Source organism: Oncorhynchus tshawytscha, linkage group LG09 (assembly GCF_018296145.1).
Source record: "Oncorhynchus tshawytscha isolate Ot180627B linkage group LG09, Otsh_v2.0, whole genome shotgun sequence".
NCBI lineage: Eukaryota > Metazoa > Chordata > Actinopteri > Salmoniformes > Salmonidae > Oncorhynchus > Oncorhynchus tshawytscha.
In genome coordinates this window covers 40,399,440-40,422,989 of record NC_056437.1, presented here as the reverse complement: position 1 = coordinate 40,422,989, position 23,550 = coordinate 40,399,440, and the positions used below count along the sequence as shown (strand labels likewise).

The window sequence follows — 23,550 nt, the reverse complement described above, 5'->3', positions numbered from 1 at the left end:
GCAGCATAGGCAAGATACAGTAGATGGTATCGAGTACAGTATATACATATGAGATGAGTATGTAAACAAAGTGGCATAGTTAAAGTGGCTAGTGTTACATGTATTACATAAGGATGCAGTCGATGATATAGAGTACAGTATATACGTATGCATATGAGATGAATAATGTAGGGTATGTAAACATTATATAAGGTAGCATTGTTTAAAGTGGCTAGTGATATATTTACATCATTTCCCATCAATTCCCATTATTAAAGTGGCTGGAGTTGAGTCAGTGTCAGTGTGTTGGCAGCAGCCACTCAATGTTAGTGGTGGCTGTTTAACAGTCTGATGGCCTTGAGATAGAAGCTGTTTTTCAGTTTCTCGGTCCCAGCTTTGATGCACCTGTACTGACCTCGCCTTCTGGATGATAGCGGGGTGAACAGGCAGTGGCTCGGGTGTCTGATGATCTTTATGGCCTTCCTGTAACATCGGGTGGTGTAGGTGTCCTGGAGGGCAGGTAGTTTGCCCCCGGTGATACGTTGTGCAGACCTCACTACCCTCTGGAGAGCCTTACGGTTGAGGGCGGAGCAGTTGCCGTACCAGGCGGTGATACAGCCCGCCAGGATGCTCTCGATTGTGCATCTGTAGAAGTTTGTGAGTGCTTTTGGTGACAAGCCAAATTTCTTCAGCCTCCTGAGGTTGAAGAGGAGCTGCTGCGCCTTTTTCACGATGCTGTCTGTGTGAGTGGACCAATTCAGTTTGTCTGTGATGTGTATGCCGAGGAACTTAAAACTTGCTACCCTCTCCACTACTGTTCCATCGATGTGGATAGGGGGGTGTTCCCTCTGCTGTTTCCTGAAGTCCACAATCATCTCCTTAGTTTTGTTGACGTTGAGTGTGAGGTTATTTTCCTGACACCACACTCCGAGGGCCCTCACCTCCTCCCTGTAGGCCGTCTCATCGTTGTTGGTAATCAAGCCTACCACTGTTGTGTCGTCCGCAAACTTGATGATTGAGTTGGAGGCGTGCGTGGCCACGCAGTCGTGGGTGAACAGGGAGTACAGGAGAGGGCTCAGAATGCACCCTTGTGGGGCCCCAGTGTTGAGGATCAGCAAATTGGAGTGGGTCTAGGGTGTCAGGTAGGGTGGAGGTGATATGGTCCTTGACTAGTCTCTCAAAGCACTTCATGATGACGGAAGTGAGTGCTACGGGGCGGTAGTCGTTTAGCTCAGTTACCTTAGCTTTCTTGGGAACAGGAACAATGGTGGCCCTCTTGAAGCATGTGGGAACAGCAGACTGGTATAGGGATTGATTGAATATGTCCGTAAACACACCGGCCAGCTGGTCTGCGCATGCTCTGAGGGTGCGGCTGGGGATGCCGTCTGGGCCTGCAGCCTTGCGAGGGTTAACACGTTTAAATGTCTTACTCACTTCAGCTGCAGTGAAGGAGAGACCGCATGTTTTCGTTGCAGGCCGTGTCAGTGGCACTGTATTGTCCTCAAAGCGGGCAAAAAGTTATTTAGTCTGCCTGGGAGCAAGACATCCTGGTCCGTGACTGGGCTGGGTTTCTTCCTGTAGTCCGTGATTGACTGTAGACCCTGCCACATGCCTCTTGTGTCTGAGCCGTTGAATTGAGATTCTACTTTGTCTCTGTACTGGCGCTTAGCTTGTTTGATAGCCTTGCGGAGGGAATAGCTGCACTGTTTGTATTCAGTCATGTTACCAGACACCTTGCCCTGATTAAAAGCAGTGGTTCGCGCCTTCAGTTCCACACGAATGCTGCCATCAATCCACGGTTTCTGGTTAGGGAATGTTTTAATCGTTGCTATGGGAACGACATCTTCAACGCACGTTCTAATGAACTCGCACACCGAATCAGCGTATTCGTCAATGTTGTTGTCTGACGCAATACGAAACATATCCCAGTCCACCTGATGGAAGCAGTCTTGGAGTGTGGAGTCAGCTTGGTCGGACCAGAGTTGGACAGACCTCAGCGTGGGAGCCTCTTGTTTTAGTTTCTGTTTGTAGGCAGGGATCAACAAAATGGAGTCGTGGTCAGTTTAAGTAAATATGGTTTCTACTGACTCCTTGTGGATTTGTGTAACTCGATAAGAACATTCTCCTTCAATAACAACAAATGCCGATATGATTTTTGACTTTTGATCCAGACACACACACTACTCAATTTATGTTTAGTGAATTCATAATCTTTGTTCTTTGTTCTTATCATTAGCACTTATCTCTAAGTATAAGCAAACGAGCAGTGACGAGGTAGTCCTATTTGTTCAGCACTTTCAAAATGGACACCAACAGATTCAGACATTTTAGTTCAGATAAATTCAGCATGATGTTGACACCTTAACTTCCTCTCTCTCTCTATGGGGGAGGGGGACGAAGAGAGGGGGGGCCCACTTTTATAGACAATATACTGACGCATAGTCAGCGCATTGCTCAAACACAACTACCCTTGCAATCTCAACTGGAAATACATGGGTCAATTACTGAACCATAGGTTGAAAATAAAATATTTGAATGGGAAGAGACTCACTGGCAAACATGGTTGCAGACACAAACATATTTATATAGCATCCCCTACATCATGAAAACCACATTAGCTAATTATAATACACAAAGTAAGCAAAACAATGAAATGCATCAGTCCAACATTGCCTAAAATGATGAACGATACTAATGACATGGACCTACAGTTTATAAGCAGTATAACAATTAAGATGTACAAACTATGGCATAAGGAAACAATGAGTGGATAAGAGGCAAGCTGCAATTTTGATTGAAGATGAGTGCGCTAAGACAAACGTAGTCAATATGCCTATTTGTTCAGCACTTTTGAAATGGACAGTGACAGAATTCAGCTGTTCTTACAGTATTCTCCCTGTACACCAAGTCAGAACCATAGGATAAATACGTTGTTTTGAACGTAACTGAAGTCATGCTGGATTGACAGCATGACCAAAGTATTCAACCTTTTCTGACCCATGGTGTTGCGTATGAATGTTTATCCCTTTAAGCTTGGAAAAGAGACCCTTTCCAACAATGTTTTAAATCTTTAAACCCAGACTTGGACCACACAGCTCCTCCACCGAATTGCAGGCAGGGGAGGCAAAATAGTAATTGCTTTGCAACACTCGCAGTTTGTCACTGATTCCTTCCAAACCACTCATTGTTGACGTAGTGTCCCCATGAGTGACAGAACACTGAGCCAATCATGGCTCAACTAGAGAATATTATCAACAGCTACACTCTGTATTTTCGCTGGCTGCCCCTCCACCACAGATAGCATTGAGCTAGGATGAAACGCCGGCATTTTGGAGCAAGAAAGAGAACATGTTTGTATACGGCTTTATTAACTCAAGGATTATTAAAACATGTTTTACATTGTTTTTAAACTCATGTGACACCAAAATAACATGCAAAATTATTTTTCTTTGCTAAACTGGTGGGGTCAATGACAGCCCCACCTGCCCTGAATGACGGGTCGCCACTCACTAAAGGTAATAATGAAGATGTACAGTATATTATTCTGATAACAATATTGGCTACTATTTAGCAAAGGAAGTCCAATCGGTTACCCATAACGACTTTCTCAAAATTGGCCTCAAAGGCCTTTGTCTCTTTCCCTGCAGATGCATGAAAAGTGATTTAGAGCCTCCCATAATGTATTACAGAGGACGCCATGGTTTGGCATTTGATCACTTGTCAGCGTGCATGTCCAGTTGTGCAGGTGGCCTTTCACCCCCTCCCAGACATGTCTCCTCCTGAATAGTAACCATGTAGGAATGCTGTTGGCATGACACCCCTCGTCACAGAATATCACATATTCCCCCTTCAAATTCATTTTTTCATCATTTTCAAACCTTGAAACTGTATCCAGTGTCTGTCCTTTGGTTGTTGATGATGCTGTTGTTTTGTTATCGCTTGTGATGGGATGATAACATGGAAAACAACTCAAAGCTGAAGCTCTTGGCATTGATTAAGCTGTTGAAAGTAATAATAGCATAATGTTTGAGGGCAATTTTAAAACGAAATCTATAACAATATTGTGCTCAAGTAATAGCCTTAACTTTGCCTGAAGACCTACAGTAAATGTTACATCAGTGTTAGGCTCTGTTGTTCAACTGTGAGGGTTCAATCAACAAAAATAAATGGTTCAATTTAAATGTGTGAGTAAAGCTTCTTTAACATGTATTCTCTCATTAAATGTCATGCATCTTTGATTTGAACATGAGCTCATTTCACTGGACTGCTACAGGTAAAATCCAGCCTGCATTGGCAGCATATAACATGTGTGGTGTTTGTCCCCTCAAGGCTTCTTGGACTCGGCCTGAGACGTACGAGGTATGGCTACTAAACACGTAGCCAGATCCTAGATTCAGTGCCTAACACCTAGCCAGTCTCATAGTAGACTAACCCTGTTCACTACAGAGCATTCGTGTTGACTTTCTCTCCAAATTCTTTCCTCAAACTCCCCAAAATCTGGCACCAATACGATTCCAGACTAATGAAGTCAAATTCAGGAATATGAAATGAGACGCTTCCTTTTGAAAGATAATTTTTCATTAAATGTTTTGATTGCTAATTTACAACTTGCCCTCAAGTTCAGTCCCTCATATTGATTCCGCTCATACATTTGGTTTCATAACCACTTATTATGAGGGTGTCGACAGTTCCCACAAAGCAGTTTGCCCCAAGAGTCCTGTCAAGGGACTGGGGCTAGCCAGGCACCATTGGAAAAACTTAAATCAGCCTACACTGTGCTCTGACGTGGACCAAGCCCAGCCAATCTAGCTGTGCCTTTTTTGAAAACACTAACCAGCCTAACTGTAGACTGCACAAATAAAACCCTAAAATAGAGATGTCCCTTAATGCTGTCTAATCCACTGCTTGAAAGATAGAAAGGACCAGGATAAAAGCGAATAAGATATTTTATAGTAATGTGATGCCAGACAAAACCAAAACCAACACATGAATTCAACAAATGCTTATGCCTTTGTGGTAAATATTCGAGGCATTTACTCAACCACCGCAATTCCTCTGTCACACAAGGCATAACTGTTGTTTGGTTCAGTGTATGAATATTCATCAACATGTGTGCTGTGTTTATATGAATGATTCAGTGACATATGGATGGTGTGTGTGAGTGATGGGAAAAATAGGATTCCCAGAGCTCCAGATTAAAACTAGTTAATCATCTTGCAAGCCGTTATAAACCTTTCATGAATCCCACTGCCTTCACAAAAAAATACTAAGTGAAATTCACTGGAAAAAGTATATTATTCATTCAGATCTCAGGTGATCAATACTCTAGCATCCAACCATGAATTCACATCAGAAAACTGAATGTCGGTTTTCAATCTCAGTTCAAAAAATGGGACTGCTACCATGTAGCCTAGATAATTGCCCCACAGCCAGGATAACTTTATAACTGAAATGTTGATCTGTCAGAATTCGTATAATTTTGGTTCTCCTAACTTAGCCAATTTTGGTTTAGCTTCAGTAGATAACTAGTGTTGCTAAATGCGTATTTTTAGATGCCACATAGTATTCCACCAGTCTTAGTCTGTGGTATTCTAGACTCGTAGTTTGTAGGAAAAGCAGTTTACATTTCACATAATGTTGTGGCATGTATTTTACTTTTGATATTTCTAATGAGCTGCTCTGATCTTTTCACCATTGCAACTGGTTTGAGGCAACTTGCATTAACAGTGCAATGTGTGGGTTGATGAGGGTTGGTGTGTTTACACATAAGCTTCCATTTTGGAAAAGCCAACAAGGGCCAACTTGCACCGTACACGTTAGGAGTGCCAAAGACTCACATGGTGCTGTGGGTGGAGGATTTATCCATGCTTTCCTAAGTTCACCCTCCATACGACAGGTCAGTTTGGCAAAATCCCACGCTGTCCACATCACACTCCAGTCCGGCCTCCTCCGGACATGATGCCTTTTGAGAGAAATGAGACTCCCGTCCCCAGCAGGTACGACTGCTTCTGAAGGCTGGGAGAGAAGCCGAGCGGTGTTTTTCACTCTTGTACCCGGGCTCAGCCAGCCGTTCTATTTTCCTTGAATTGAGTGGAATGAGAAAAAGGGCTTGGTAGAATGATGCTTCTGCGCTTTTTATTAGAGAAGATAAGAGCCAGAAACAGAATTACATTATGGGGCCCCGCTGCAAAGCCTCCCTCTTGCAAAAGCTCCCTCTCTCTCTATCCTGTTTCTCTTGATGTGACAACACAAGAAGAGCTGCACGAGGTGAGGGTGTGACATGAGCCTCGCCAGCGACCAACCCTCACAATGTAAAGCGGGGTGCACACTGCTTATATATGACATTTTCTCCCCGCCTCGGAACACATGTAATGCAATAGGCCTTGCATGTACAGCTTACCACCAATTACTAGGTGAGGGAAGCTGCTCTGTAGACAGCCTTGTATACTAACAGGTTAAGGATTGTGAGACGGAAACAGGATGGAACCTACGCTTCAAAAAGCCTGTCAGTAATTTAAACCACTCAATGCCTTTGGCTCATGACTAAGCCATCCCACCTTTAAATCGACTTACTGAATAGATTGAATTGCAAAGCCCCAAACGTGCGATACAGACCAAATCCCCTCTGGCCATCACACAAGTAATTTGTAGACTTAAGAAGACCTTCCAAAGGTGTCACAATGTCATATATAATAAAGAAGTTCTGGCTCAGGGACATTGACCAGAAGATCAATTTGCTGACTTTTTCCCTCCACTGGTCCAATGATTAGATTATCATGATGCGCCGGGTTTTTCTTTGTATTTACTATTTTCTTCATTGTAGAATAATAGTGAAGACATCAAAAACATGAAATAACACATACAGAATCATGTAGTAACCAAAAAAGTGTTAAACAAATCCAAATATATTTGAGATTTGAGATTCTTCCAAGTAGCCACCCTTTGCCTAAATGACAGCTTTACACACACTTAGCATTATCTCAACCAGCTTCATGAGGTAATCACCTGGAATGCATTTAAATTAACAGGTGTGCCTTGTTAAAAGTTCATTTGTGGAATTTCTTTCATTAATGCGTTTGAGCCTATCAGATGTGTTGTGACAATGTGGGGGGATTACCCTATTTGGTAAAATATCAAGTCCATATTATGGCAAGAACAGCTCAAATAAACAAAGAGAAACAACAGTCCATCATGAAGGCCAGTCAATCCGGAATATTTTAAGAACGTTGAATGTTTCTTCAAGTGCAGTCGTAAAAACCATCAAGCACTATGACGAAACTGGCTCTCATGAGGACCGCCACAGGAAAGGAAGACCCAGAGTTACCTCTGCTGCAGAGGAGACGTTCCTTAGAGTTACCAATCTCAGAAATTGCTGCCCAAATAAATGCTTTACAGAGTTCAAGTAACAGACGCATCTCTACATCAACTGTTCAGAGGAGACTGCATGAATCAGGCCTTTATGGTTGAATTGCTGCAAAGAAACTACTACTAAAGGACACCAATAATAAGAAGAGACTTGCTTGGGCCAAGAAACACGAGCAATGGACATTAGACCAGTGGAAATCTGGTCCAAATTTGAGATTTTTGCTTCCAACCACCGTGTCTATGTGAGATGTAGAGTAGGTGAATGGATGATCTCTGTATGTGTGGATCCCACCATGAAGCATGGAGGAGGAGGTGTGATGGTGTGGGGGTGCTCTTCTGGTGACACTGTCTGTGATTTATTTAGAATTCAAGGCACACTTAACCAGCATGGCTACCACAGCATTCTGCAGCGATACGCCATCCCATCTGGTTTCCGCTTTGTCCCACTATCATTTGTGTTTCAATAGGACAATGACCCAACACACCTCCAGGCTGTGTAAGGGCTATGTGACCAAGAAGGAGAGTGATGGAGTGCTGCAACAGATGGCCTCCACAGTCAACCGACCTCAACCCAATTGAATTGTTTTATACTTTTGGTTACTACATGATGTCATATGTGTTATTTCATAGTTTTGATGTCTTCACGATTCTACAATGTAGTAAATAGTAAAAATAAAGAAAACCCCTTGAATGAGTAGGTGTGTCCAAACGTTTGACTGTTACTGCACATGTCGCTGCTATTGCTTTAGGGAGAACGTGAGACATAGACTTTCCATATAAGTAATGATGCTCCCTTTACTCATTAGTTTTGTTAGGGTCAACACTTATTTTGAGACTGGAATCCTGCTTGCCATGTAACATTTGCAAGACGGCGTGACTCAGTTTGACGTGTATAAGCGCGCTACTAACATTACGATCATGATTAACATCTCACATCTAATGACAGCTTTTGTAATAGGGTGTCAGCAGGCAGGACTAAAAAAAAACTATTAAAACGTGTCATGGAAGGGTCTCCTCTTGAACGGTTAAAACTGGTCACATTGGGCCAGTGAGTGGTGCGCAGTCAATTAACGTTCATGTTTACCATGATATCAGCATGTGCCATTCATTATTCAACCTGCCCATTAAATGTCATATTGAGTGTCTGTACCATTCTGATTTTGTAATTGAAATAGCTCTTTATCATAGAGTAATGAAAACAGTCCTTTGCACTTCAGTTTGCACTGAAACATCAATCTGAACATTTTGTCTATTGGATCAAGCTTTAGATTTTCAAATACCTACAGATGTAGGATCTTAATTTGATCACCCTGTTGCAGGAGAACTTTAAAACCTGTAGTGTATTTGAGGTTTAAAAAGACTTCTGATGTTTGTCATTTCCATTTTGATACTTCAGACTTGATTTTCCCTTAAGAAAAATGTATCAAACTCTACATAAATGTCCATTAATTATAATATTCCACATAATAATTATAATTTCTTGCTGCTGAATTTTCATGCTGTAGCAAACTGGCTCAAGTTAAGAGCTTACATCTGTATTGGGCCATCAGCTTTTTCCAGTTTATTATAATCGGAACAATACTACCCTCTGTTACCTTATTTCTATACAGGCTCATAAGACACAGGAGCAGATGCTTGCTCTAACAGTCCCTTAACACAAGATTAATGTTGCCCTTTGAGAAGGTTGTAGGACACGCCTCAGCTCCTCAGCCAGCTCGGTTTTTAAAGTGCTGCACAGCCATTGTCACTACACGGAGAACATAACACAATAGGGAGGGATTGTTGGATTGTTCAGTATCTAGCATTGTATAAGGACTGCTTTATAGCCTTGCCAAAGATCGAATAGAATTTTCAGCCTAACAAATGGAATAGGGACCAGTAAATGTTAATAACAAGTTCCAGACGCACAATTAGGGCTTTTTGTTTTGCTCAGATTAGTCACGTCAGCCAGAAAATGGTACGTAGCATGGAGCTGTGCACTATTACCATCAGAAAGATGCACAGGTGTGTGAGAGCCAAATCATGCTTAATCTCATTTCACACATTCCAATGTTCCATGAATATGAAGAAGGGAGAGTGAATGAAAAAATACGTACCAAATAATAAACGTCTAATTGGATTACTTTTCCTTGCCCCCAAAACGCAGGCAATCTGCTCTGAACCAGATAGCATCACAATACACAACTGGTAGGATTGTAGGGACTAGCGGTTAGCTGGAGCCTGGCTAGTGAAAAATCTGTTTGTTAGTTCAGGAATGTTCAGTTCAGTGTTAGTCAGTAATTAGCTATTAGGAAAGGCGCTTTGTCTCAAGCAAAACGCTCTCCCTCCTAGATTATACCCAACCAGATTGCAGAATCGGGACAGTACGTACACACAGGATGATGCCGGTATTGACACTTAAAGTACTAAAAACTCTTAGTTGGGAAGTCCACACAATAGGGAGGGGTGTCACATATAAAATCTTGATCTATTATTAAAATAAAGTAAAAGCTGAAGTGTGATGCTGTTTTATAAAAGAGTCCTAGAGAGTTAGTAGTTTAGCAAGTAGATGTATTTCTGCCCATTGGTGTGAAGCTGTGTGTAGCCCAAAAGAAGCTGGGAAAAAAGTTGTTTGTGGATTTTTTTTCCAGCCATGCTTTTAGAACCTGCTGCATTGATGTGCTCCATTATTGATGTGTTTGGTTCTCCTGCCACCTCCTGCAAAGCAGCCCAGAAAAAATACCTAAATATCTGTCTCAGCCCGATGGGAGCTTGCCGTAATTATTTGGCAGCATTTTGTTAAGGAATTGAGTAGAGAAAACAAATCTATTAAAAATACAATTCTGTCCAAATCTGACAGGTGCACAGAACAAATATATATATAAAACCGAAGAAAGAAGGTTGCACCTTGAGTGGTCGAAGAAGAATCCCAAAACATGAAATTGTCAGTGTTAATTGTGTTTCTTCTCTGTTCTTCCTCGTAGAGTCTTGATGGGAATGTTGTGGTGCGTAGTCACGCACGGGTTTCCTCTCTCACCTTGAAGTATGTCCAGTTCACCGATGCCGGCCACTACCTCTGCACTGCCCGCAACTCCATCGGTCAAGACCAGCAGACCATGTACCTGGAAGTCCGCTGTAAGACACCCATCTGTCTGTCTCTATTAGCTTGTTGTCAGCGCTCTTTCACATCACATTTCACTAATACCACTTTTTACCTGTACCTTCAAAAGTTCCATGAGTTGTCACCTTCTATTTGCGTATAGTAATTTTTGACGAAGAAATCGAAGAAAATGTCCTGAAGAGTGATAGTCCAAAAAATTCTAGATCAGAAAGTTACCAAAAGATGCATACACCTTGACTTTGACACAATTTTACCCAGAAGCCATTGACCCAATGACCTTGACCCATTGATTTTTCCTTTATGCTGTGTCACTAGAGTTCAGTGGATTGTTCAATATCTAGCACTGTGTAATGATGGCTTTGTAGCCTTGCCAAAGATTTTATTGAATTTTCTGCCTAACCAATTGAGTAGGGACCAGTAAGTTTCAATGTTAACAAGTTCCAGACTCACAGTTAGGGCTTTTTGTTTGATCAGATTAGTCACTTCAGCCTGTTAACGGTACGTAGCACGGAGCTGTGCACCATTACCATCAGAGAGATGCACAGGCAAGGGAGAGACAAATTGTGCTTAATCTCATTTTGCACATTCAAATGTTCCATGAAAATGTAGGGAGAGAGAATGAAAAAAATATGTACCAAATAATGAACGTTCAATTAGATTAATTTCCCTTGCCCCCAAAACACAGGTAATATGCTCCTAAAATCAGATAGCATCACAATACACAATTGATAGGATTGTAGGGACTAGCGGTTAGCTGGAGTCTGGCTCGTGAGTAATCAGATTGTTAGTTCAGTAATGTTAGTTTAGGGTTGTTCAGTGTTAGCCAGTAATTAGCGATAAGAAAAGGTGCTTTGTCTTTCGCAAAGCACTTTCCCTCCTAGATTAAACCCAACCAGATTGCAGAATCAGGACAGCATCTTCACATAGGATGATGCCGGTATCGACACGTACAGTACTCAACTCTCAATTGAGACACTCACTTCACATTATCTGTAGTATGCGGTGTGTGTTTGTGCTACTCATGTGCTGATATTAAAAAAATCTGTCTTGCCCTTTCGGTTGGTAAAAATATCTTATGAAAACAATGATTGTTTTAGCTCTCCTCTCGATAAGCGCAGGGTTTATTTTGAGAAACCCATTTAGCTGTAATTGAACAGCAGGGTTCATTGCAGAGTCAGACAGTGGGTTGAGATTTCGGAGAGGGAGCAAGGCCTTATCGGTGGAGCAGGGATGGAGAATCTGCCGACTCGGCGATGTCCATCAATCCCAAAAGCTGGTGACCGCAATGCTATCAAGTGCCCAGTGTCAGACGTCAGAACCAAAGCTAACAGCATCAGGGGAGGCGTCAGTATCAAGGACATATGAGAGAGAAGAACAATATTTTACACAGCTTATATGGGCACAGGGAAGCCCAGGGTTATTTTCTTACAATATTAAACATGATCAACTAAAACAGTTTTGGGGGGGTGTGTGGTAGATCAATAAATTGTGATAGCTTTAATAGCAGTTGAGGTAGTGAAGGGAGAGTCTGTGGCGCTAAGTCAATAGTACTGAATTGGTTACAGCAAGTGTGTAGAGTAGCAATAGGTGAAAGTGAGTGTAGTCCACACACTGTTGTACAGAGAGTTTTACTGACAACTGGTTGATTTATGCTTGCCATGTGACATTAAAGGCCAAACAAAGAACCATAACCATAAAACAACAAATAAGAATAAAATATAAGTCCTTCTTACACGGCAGCTTATTTATTATTCACATTCGTGTCCATAAAGCACAAATTGCATAATAAAACAAATTGATAGTGTAGTGGTGACTGGAATGAAGATTCAGCCTCTGTCTTATCTAGTGTTATTTTTACACAGTTGCTGGCTCATCACTTTTACCCCTGAATGCAACTTACCACAGCATGATTTTATTTCATAGTGTAACACAACGTTACTATGCTCACCATATGATATATACCATTTTATGTCCTCATAGAAAGACAAACAGAATTGCGAACTTTTTGAGTGTTATACTTTTTATTTATAGTGGTTAAACCTAGGTATTGTGGGAGACATATCCAGAAAATAACACTAGAAACCACACCCTGAATAATATACTACACTGCTTAAAAAAAATAAAGGGAACACTTAAACAACACAATGTAACTCCAAGTCAATCACACTTCTGTGAAATCAAACTGTCCACTTAGGAAGCAACACTGATTGACAATACATTTCACATGCTGTTGTGCAAATGGAATAGACAACAGGTGGAAATTATAGGCAATTAGCAAGACACCCCCAATAAAGGAGTGGTTCTGCAGGTGGTGACCACAGACCACTTCTCAGTTCCAATGCTTCCTGGCTGATGTTTTGGTCACTTTTGAATGTTGGCGGTGCTTTCACTCTAGTGGTAGCATGAGACGGAGTCTACAACCCACACAAGTGGCTCAGGTAGTGCAGCTCATCCAGGATGGCACATCAATGCGAGCTGTGGCAAGAAGGTTTGCTGTGTCTGTCAGCATAGTGTCCAGAGCATGGAGGCGCTACCAGGAGACAGGCCAGTACATCAGGAGACGTGGAGGAGGCCGTAGGAGGGCAACAACCCAGCAGCAGGACCGCTACCGCCACCTTTGTGCAAGGAGGAGCAGGAGGAGCACTGCCAGAGCCCTGCAAAATTACCTCCAGCAGGCCACAAATGTGCATGTGTCTGCTCAAACGGTCAGAAACAGACTCCATGAGGGTAGTATGAGGGCCTGACGTCCACAGGTGGGGGTTGTGCTCACAGCCCAACACCGTGCAGGATGTTTGGCATTTGCCAGAGAACACCAAGATTGGCAAATTCGCCACTGGCGCCCTGTGCTCTTCAGAGATGAAAGCAGGTTCACACTGAGCACGTGACAGACATGACAGAGTCTGGAGACACCGTGGAGAACATTCTGCTGCCTGCAACATCCTCCAGCATGACCAGTTTGGCGGTGGGTCAGTCATGGTGTGGGGTGGCATTTCTTTGGGGGGCCGCACAGCCCTCCATGTGCTCGCCAGAGGTAGCCTGACTGCCATTAGGTACCGAGATGAGATCCTCAGACCCCTTGTGAGACCATATGCTGGTGCGGTTGGCCCCGGGTTCCTCCTAATGCAAGACAATGCTAGACCTCACGTGGCTGGAGTGTGTCAGCAGTTCCTGCAAGAGGAAGGCATTGATGCTATGGACTGGCCCGCCCGTTCCCCAGACCTGAATCCAATTGAGCACATCTGGGACATCATGTCTCACTCCATCCACCAACGCCACGTTGCACCACAGTCCAGGAGTTGGCCTCATCAGGAGCATGCCCAGGCGTTGTAGGGAGGTCAGACAGGCACGTGGAGGCCACACACACTACTGAGCCTCATTTTGACTTGTTTTAAGGACATTACATCAAAGTTGGATCTGCCTGTAGTGTGGTTTTCCACTTTAATTTTGAGTGTGACTCCAAATCCAGACCTCCATGGGTTGATAAATTTGATTTCCATTGATCATTTTTGTGTGATTTTGTTGTCAGCACATTCAACTATGTAAAGAAAAAAGTATTTAATAAGAATATTTCATTCATTCAGATCTAGGATGTGTTATTTTAGTGTTCCCTTTATTTTTTTGAGCAGTGTATTATAGTATTCATTATCGTGTTTTAGCTTTGTACAGATGTCTAGTGCAGACATGTCCCTCCCTGTGTTGTTGCAGATGCTCCCAAGATCCAGGGCTCGGTGACGGTATACACCTGGGAAGGGAACGCAGCCAACATCAGCTGTGAGGTGCTGGCTCATCCGGGAGCCTCAGTGGTGTGGTTCAGAGATGGCCAGCAGCTGTCTAGCACTAACACCACCAACGTCAAGATCTACAACACACCAGCTGTCAGCTACCTTGAGGTATGGTACAATAGGGATATGAGGGCCCCAAAACTGTGTGTACAGTATGTGATGAATGATATCACATTTTTAAGAATGCACTCCATACAATGTAATGCCAAACATTGTCTGGTTCCTGCATAGCATGCATGGCTAAAACAAACGAGACTCCCTTGCAGAACCCTGACATTTCTGCATGCAGTGATTCGGTAACAAGTTTGCTGAAAGCTTCATTTTAGCTGTAATCCAACCAAAGTAGAGTACCCATTTAACATACTGAAACTTCCTAATGATACCAGGGAGTAATTGACTGCTCAAGTTGAGACGTGCTTAGGCTGACCAATTAAGTATGACAGTAATGTTATCTCGCAATTAACTGTCAGTGAAATGATAGCACACGGATATTATATCACCATAATACACCGTGGCTATTTTGTGTCAAGGTCCCTGGAGAGAGAATAATTGTTGATGGCATAATTCTTTCTGAGGTACTTTAGAGACGCTTTTATGTAACGTGAAATACAATAATACAACTGGATTTATACTGGTATGTGGTTTTTTCCTGAACCATTTTGGTTTAAGTGCCTTTCTCAAGTTAATAAATAAAGGTTCAATTTAAAAAATATATATATATCATAAATAAGTGCCTTTCTCAAGGACTGTAGTTGCAGTTAGAGCATTGTAACCGGAAGGTTGCTGGATCGAATCCCCGAGCTGACAAGGTAAAACTCTGTCATTCTGGCCCTGAGCAAGGCAGTTAACCCACTGTTCCCCCAGCGCCGAAGACGTGGATGTCAATTAAGGCAGCCCCCCACCTCTCTGATTCAGAGGGGTTGGGTTAAATGCGGAAGACACATTTCAGTTGAATATGTTCAGCTGGACAACTGACCAGGTACCCCCCTTTCCCTTTCCTCCTGAGATTGACAACTACCTGTTGGTTTATACAATTACCAGATGTTAAAACACAATTCACCTAAGGCAAGCTCAAACTGGGTAACGCCAGCAGCACGTATGTGACCACATTTACCAGTTGAGACTTATGTACCATTTCCAATATTGGCTTTTCTGTACACTTTACAAAAGTACAGACTCCGAGCCTCAAACAGGTATATCATACACTGCAGTTGGGTGGAAAATGGAACAAGGGATAGATGGCCTTATCATCCCCAGGCACACCTGGCTACATAATCATCTGGCTAAGTGGAGTCTTTTGTTTAAACATGTAGCAAGCTAGCTAGCTAAACAAGTTCATGAACCATAATCCCAACCCATACAGTTTAGCAATACAAATGGATTTCTGACAAAATGAGATACGATTCATAATGCTAGCTGGCATTAGATACCAAGCAACTAACATTAGCTAGCTAGTTAGGTTTAATGTTGGCCAAAACTGTTGATCTTCCTTTCTTCCCCATCACTGTCATCAGAAACCTCTGCATTGTCTGGTTCAATGACAGTTGTTCAGTGACATTGCTATTATCTTTTCAAAAAATCTGCGGGAGACTGCTGATCAGGGAAGCCCCCAATTATGTTATAGACCAGGGGTCTCCAACCTTTTCTAGCATGAGAGCTACTTGAATACATTTCTCTTTAAAACATATTTTATAGCTTTCAAATAGGCACATTCTCCTCTTCTCTGGGTTCTAGGTGTACAAGCGATGTGTTTTCTGTCAATATACCTGGTAAAATAATGGTTAATAAACAACTAAGGGGCCCTATCAAATTATCTTTTGTATTTTCCAGAATTTTGTTTTCTGTTTAATTTTTCCTGGCTTAAATTATTTTGGTTTTGACTCTCAATATTACAATTATTCATAGAGAAACAACAAAAAATGGGTCCATGTCAATGCTTAAATCACATCAGAAGACCAATTTTGAGGTCTAAACAACAAAAAAACGAAGAAAAATATTTGAGTGTCATTCCCATTTAATGACACATTTAGAAAGAGAGGAATGTGTCAGTCTAGGGACGTTTCAGCCTACTGCTGCAGCACATGTCATGGCAGAATTTGCAAAATGATGACCACCCAATTGATACAAATAATCATGATATTTTCTGTCATGTAAGCCCACTTTGCAGTTAACATTTAATTGAGAAGGTTTTTGCAGAAAGTCTTTCTGTCTACCCACAAGATATTTATCATTACTAGCATTCCTAACTGGCTACATACTGAATGATAGACAAATGCGCACACAAAACAGACAGACCTGCTGGATATTAATTGGCAGATTTGTTAAGTTTGGCTTTTTAAGGCAATAGTGGCTAACTAGGTGTGGGGTAATGCCAATGTTGCTTTGTTTGGATAGTAGCCAGGAGCTTGTTTCAGAAAGTTTGCAATGGGACACATGTAGAAAATGCATGTACTTTCAGAATTGCTTGGCGAGCCACTCATATGTGGGCTGCGAACTACTGGTAGCTTGCGATCTACCTGTTGGAGACCCCTACTGTCAAGTGTCAGTGTGCAGCGGTGAGGACGGAGTCAGGCGCAGGACACAGAACTGAGTAAAATAACGTACTTTACTTGAAAAGAAATAACCATACAATTCCACACAGGGAAAACACACCATAACACAGAAGTCTACTAACACTCAACAAGGAACAATCACGCACAAAACATATTGGGAACCAGAGGGTTAAATAGGGTAAATAATTATAACGTAAAGGGAACCAGGTGTGTACAATCAAGACAAAACAAATAGAAAAAGAAAAAGAAACGTAGATCGGTGGCAGCTAGAAAGCCGCCCGAACAAGGAGAGGCACCAACTTCAGCAGAAGTCGTGACACCTGCCTGTTATAGACAGTAGCCTGTGGCATAGTAAAACAATCAGAACCCATCTCTCAGCATGACCAGCCCCTCCATTATCTTAGCCATTCAAGGCTAGCCAGGAAGGATCCTTAGTTTCTCTGTGAGAAAAAAACTAGGCTCTTAATTTTAAAAAACGTTTTATTTACAGATCACCTACAAGTTTATTATTAAGGCACATGAAAGTTCACTTCTTTTTTTTTTACATCTCACTTGAGAGCTCCAGAAACACATTGTTACCCTTACCCCAAAAAAACGAATGTCAAAATCAAATTTTCACATGTTGTATTTAAATGTCACGCATTTTTAATTTAGAGTTCACCACACATGTGCATTGCTGTTTCACATGTTAAGAACTTTCACATGTGAAAATCAGATATGCAGTTTCATGTGTGAGAAACTCATGTGAAAATCTCAAATTCACATGTGTAAATCTAATTTGCATTTTCATATGTGTAATTTGCAGTTTCACATGTAAAGAACATTCACATGTGAAAACTCATGTGAAAATCTCACTTTCACATGTGGAATTGCAGGTTCACATGTTTTGGTGAAATAGTGTTATTCTCCTCACATGTGAAGAGGTAGTGTTAACATATTGCTGTAGCAATGCAATTGCTATTTGTAATGTAGTTCTGTTAAGGTAACTTAACCTACCTGAGTATAATAATTCAAGTGTGTTAAAAATGATTATTTTGTATTTCTGAGCCATCCATTCGGATGTGTTACTGCTGCAGGCGCACACCTCTCTTCATACATTGGTCAGTAACTGTTGGAAGAAGCTCAGTAAAAAGAACAGAAAAGCGAAGGCTATGTGTTTCCCCATTTATCCTTTTTAACATGTAAGAATTTGTGCTGTCAGTTAATCCAATTAAATCAAGTTAGTGCACACATTTTTTTTGTTGCGCATTGTCTGAAAGCGTTCAAAATACACTGAAAACATCCAACATACATAATCTATACAAGTAGAAACAACAATGCGATGACAAAACAAGTTGACTTTGAGGTTAAAGAAAGTGTGCTTGTCAATTTACCAGATTTTGCTAATTGTTACTTTGGACAAAATCAAAACGGCAATATTCTTGTAATGCTTTTTGTATTAATTTAAATAGAAATTACAGCTCAGTTTGAGCAAATTATACATTTGTGATTAATAATCACAGCAAATCCTGCGATAAACTAGATTACATTTTAATCGTTTGACAGCCCTAGTTGACATTCAAATGTGAAAAAGCTTGTGAAAGTTTAGCGGACATGCGTCAGTCATGGTTGCTCATGGTCATGTGATGAGGTAGTCCTGCCTGCAACTTAAACATTAGTGTTGGCCCTGTTGGGCGGGTGGTCAAGACATTGGCACAGAGAAGAATGAGATAGATATTTCACTGGAAGTATAAATGTGAGGCATCCATTTACTACCAAATATCATAGTGAGAGGATGCTCGGCAGTGGTAGAAGATGGATTTTGACTGACATTCTGCAAGTTTTCTCATCGATGAAACATTTGATCTCAATAGAAGCTTTGTAGAGAGAGCATCGCTACAAACGTGGAGTCATGCGTCCTTTGAAACATGACCCGCCTAACCGCACTCATAACACCTGCCAGCTTAACTCATGAACCAGCCGCACCAATGTGTCGGAGGAAACACCATTCAACTGATTCCCAGCCACAGCCGTTTGTTTGCACAGCCCGGGAAATGAACCCAGGTCTGTAGTAATGCCCCTAGCATTGCATGTGATGCAGTGCCTTAGACAGCTGCGCCACTCTAGAGGCTCTCAATACAGTTTTTTTTATTCCCAAAACTAAAATCTGCTATGAACAGATTGGACTAAATTGCATTGTTTAGGAGTGCAAAGGCGAATTGAGTTATTGCACATTTCACGGAGTAGGTGTTCTCTAACGGGCAGATGCATGCTAAAATGGGACAATAGGATCTCACTAGCTCGTGCTTTGTTCTGCCCACCACCTTGCTTGTTCTGCCCACTATGACTCATCTGTTCCCATTGGAAACGACAGGCTGTGGTCGATCTTGGTTAAGTTATAAAAATCTTTGACAGTGGCGTCTGCCGTGGGAGACCCGGGTCCTAATCTCGGCATTTATAAAAGCACACGTGAAACTTGTTGGGAAACCACAGTCAATGGTTGCGTCCCAAATTGCACCCTATCCCCTATATAGTTCACTACTCTTGACCAGAGCCCAAGATTCTAAGTAGAGCTTTATAATGAGAATAGGGTGCCATTTGGTACGCAAGCATTGAGTCTCTTCCCAGGACCTGGGTGGACACAGTCAGCATGCATAACCTTCTGTGCGGAATCTCAGGCAGTGAGTGTGCCCGTTCAAAAGTGGGTTTCATGCCCAGTGTCCCCTGAACCTAGAACGCTCTCTGTGGCAAAGAGGCCTGTATGACCCGCTGGCACATTTACCTTAAGATGCCTGGTTAATGGTGCCACCAGAGGGGCCCACTGCCCCTGTTACTCGATCATTTTCGAGCAAGACGTCCGCCAGCAGTGAGGAACAAAGAGCGCTGCTAGCACCATGGCGATGAGATCCTCAGTAATCAACAAGACCATCTGGGGTAAATCAGATCATTGAAGGAAAAAAATAAATCTTCTTCCAGGTCACCCCAGATTCCCAGAATGACTTTGGAAGCTACAACTGCACAGCTACCAACATGATCGGAGCAGAGTCCAAGGAGTTCCTCCTGATCCCAGCAGGTCAGTCAACAGGGCTTACTCTGTGATACTGTACACTGATTTCCCTTATTCAGATGATTCATATGTATTCATTATTAAAACATTTGATACTGTATAGCTGAACAAATATGGCAATAGAAAGTTTGTATTTTAGTTAAATGGAAGGTGCATATAGTACAGCCACACAGTGTCGTTAGCACACCTTAAGCAGCTTCAACCAATTATTTCTGGAACAGTTCAGAAGTTTGGTCTCGATTTTACTTCCGAAACCACAAGTATTTCTGTGTCAGTTTCATACATCACATCTGGAGGTCAACATAGGGCTTTTAGCTTCAAGATCAGTTACTTTGCAGTTGTTAAAGGTGAAATGCAATTGTGATTTAAAAACATAATGGGTGTAATTTCCAGGGCGTTTACAAAGACATTTTGGCGTTAAGTACACATTTAAGGCTGCTATTTTGGTGGACTATAAAGCAGTACAGACGTCAAGGGTAGTTGGACAAGCGTTATTTTATTCATCTGCAACACAGTGGTGACTGCCACTTTAACACATTTGTTAGTGAAGTGGCACTGTGCTTGTGACTGCACCAATGGAAGAACCATTCTTACATTTTTTAAAGCTAGTTGTGAAAAGATATGGCAGATTTGGCTGTTACAATTGTTTCCCTGTGTCCAGTGTCAGTAAACCATGTGTGTCTCAGAATATCACCCCAACATGTTCTTGCCAATGGATAATTCCCTTGCAGTTGGGACATCATTTCACATGTAGCTCCCGTTGCCTGTAGTATCATGGGACTTCCAAAACCTTAAAACCGTGATTGGCTGATCTCTTCATATATGGCCTTTTGACTGGATGAATCCGTGCACATTTCTCTTTATATGATTGGTTGAATCCTTGAGTCTGATTGGCTGCACATCCCGTGGGTCTCGAGGGCCAGGATTTAACCTGTATGTCTCTGTGGTGTTGTGTAGATGTGCCGTCGGCACCCGCCATCGAGCGAGTGGAGCCCTTCTCCAGCACCGCCGTTGTGGAGTTTGAGGAGCCCGATGCCAGCGGCGGCGTTGCCATCCTCAAGTACCGGGCAGAGTGGCGCATGCAGGGTGAAGACTGGACCGGCAGGGAGTACGATGCAGAGGAGGGTGAGTTGTACACACACACACACACACACACATACAGACACACACACAGACAGACATACTGAGCAGCCCACCACAAAATGACATTGCCAGTAGGACTCCAAGTAGACTAGTTTATGCCAGATGGTTGAAATGTGAACGTCAGCCTTCAGTTCTGAATAAGGCCCGTTTGTTGAAACATAACCTAGTGTCAGAGCATTATTAATACCTTTCATATTGAGTCTTTGCCAGTGTTTTCTTGGAAGAGACAAATCCATCTCAATGGGATAAATAACATGTAAATAAAATATCAAAACCTATGTGAGATGTTGGGGTTGATATTAGAATTTAATTGTCAGCACAGTGATTCAGCCGAAATGACGACAAACACAAAGATGCACTAAATAACAAATCTGTCAGGGGCTGACAGGCCCTCCTTCCTGTCGAGTATATGTGGCACTGTGTTTATCTGTTGGTCTGTCTGTCTTATCCATGCTCACATGGGATATGTCAGCAGATTGTTGACAAGCTGTTCTGTCAGCCTTGAGCCCAGCCTGACACACGCACACACACACACACACACACACACACACACACACACACAGGAATCCCTTCTAGCACAGAAGCACACAAACTTAAAACAACTTGGTTCACACATAAGTCACACGGTGTAAGGCCTGCCGACGAATGCATGCAGATATCAAATAAAATTAAAGTTTATTTGTCACGTGCGCCGAATACAACAAGTAGACCTTACATTGAAATGCTTACTTACAGGCTAACCAATAGTGCAAATAAAGGTATTAGGTGAACAATAGGTAAGTAAAGAAATAAAACAACAGTAAAAAGACAGGCCATACAGAGTAGCGAGGCTACATACATACACCGGTTAGTCAGGCTGTTTGAGGTAGCATGTAGATATGGTTAAAGTGACTATGCATACTGTATATGATAAACAGGGAGTAGCAGTAGCGTAAAAGACGGGTTGGTGGATGGCGGGACACAATGCATATAGCCCGGTTAGCCAATGTGCGGGAGCACTGGTTGGTCGGCCCAATTGAGGTAATATGTACATGAATGTATAGTTAAAGTGAGTGTGCATATATGATAAACAGAGAGTAGCAGCAGTGTAAAAGAGGGGTTGTTGGGGGTGGGGGGCGCACAATGCAAATAGTCCGGGTAGCCATTTGATTACCTGTTTAGGAGTCTTATGGCTTGGGGATAAAAACTGTTGAGAAGCTTTTTTGTCCTAGACTTGGCACTCCGGTACCGCTTGCCATGCGGTAGTAAAGAGAACAGTCTATGACTGGGGTGGCTGAGGTCTTTGACAATTTTTAGGGCTTTCCTCTGACACCGCCTGGTGTAGAGGTCCTGGATGGCCGGCAGCTTAGCCCCAGTGATGTACTGGCCCATACGCACTACCCTCTGTAGTGCCTGGCGGTCAGAGGCCGAGCAATTGCCGTACCAGGCAGTGATGCAACCAGTCAGGATGCTCTCAATGTTGCAGCTGTAGAACCTTTTGAGGATCTCAGGACCCATGCCAAATCGTTTAGTTTCCTGAGGGGGAATAGGCTTTGTCGTGCCCTCTTCACAACGGTTTTGGTGTGTTTGGACCATTCTAATTTGTTGTTGATGTGGACACCAAGGAACTTGAAGCGCTCAACCTGCTTCACTACTGCCCTGTTGATGAGAATGGGGGCGTGCTCGGTCCTCCTTACCTGTAGTCCACAATTATCTCCTTTGTCTTGGTTACGTTGAAGGATAGGTTGATATTCTGGCACCACCCGGCCAGGTCTCTGACCTCCTCCCTAATGGCTGTCTCGTCGTTGTCGGTGATCAGGCCCACCACTGTTGTGTCGTCTGCTAACTTAATGATGATGTTGGAGTCGTGCCTGGCCAGGGAGTACAGGAGGGGACTGAGCACACACCCCTGGGGAGCTCCAGTGTTGAGGATCAGCGTGGCAGATGTGTTGCTACCTACCCTCACCACCTGGTAGCTGCCCATCAGAAAGTCCAGGATCCAGTTTCAGAGGGAGGTGTTTAGTCCCAGGATCCTTAGCTTAGTGATGAGATTTGAGGGCACTATGGTGTTGAACGCTGAGCTGTAGTCAATGAATAGCATTCTCACATAAGTGCTCCTTTTGTCGAGGTGGGAAAGGGCAGTTTGTAGTGCAATAGAGATCGCATCATCTGTGGATCTGTTTGGGTGGTATGCAAAATGGAGTGGGTCTAGGGTTTCAGGGATAATGGTGTTGATGTGAGCCATTACCAGCCTTTCAAAGCACTTCATGGCTACAGACTTGAGTGCTATGGGTCTGTAGTCATTTAGGCAGGTTGCCTTTGTGTTCTTGGGCACAGGGACTATGGTGGTCTGCTTGAAACATGTTGGTATTACAGACTCAATCAGGGACATGATGAAAATGTCAGTGAAGACACCTACCAGTTGGTCAGCACATGCCTGGAGCACACGTCCTGGTAATCCGTCTGGCCACACAGCCTTGTGTATGTTGACCTGTTTTTAATGTCTTATTCACACTGGCTACGGAGAGCGTGATCACACAGTCGTCCGGAACAGCTGATGCTCTCATGCATGCCTCAGTGTTGCTTGCCTCGAAGCGAGTATAG

At 42.7% G+C, this 23,550-nt stretch overlaps 1 protein-coding gene across 21 annotated transcripts in view; it reads left to right on the top strand.

Moving 5' to 3' along the window:
• The window catches only part of LOC112257981 (neural cell adhesion molecule 1), a 301,900-nt gene that overhangs the window by 238,889 nt on the left and 39,461 nt on the right, over positions 1-23,550 (top strand). For 13 of the 21 annotated variants that reach the window (XM_024431981.2, XM_024431974.2, XM_024431975.2 and 10 more), the window contains exons 9-13: positions 4,309-4,338; positions 10,308-10,458; positions 14,150-14,334; positions 19,734-19,830; positions 20,782-20,949. In XM_024431981.2, the coding sequence (XP_024287749.1) occupies positions 4,309-4,338; positions 10,308-10,458; positions 14,150-14,334; positions 19,734-19,830; positions 20,782-20,949 (631 nt within the window). The remainder of the gene's footprint in view (positions 1-4,308; positions 4,339-10,307; positions 10,459-14,149; positions 14,335-19,733; positions 19,831-20,781; positions 20,950-23,550) is intronic. The other 8 variants (XM_024431973.2, XM_024431980.2, XM_042326917.1 and 5 more) reach the window with 1 other exon arrangement.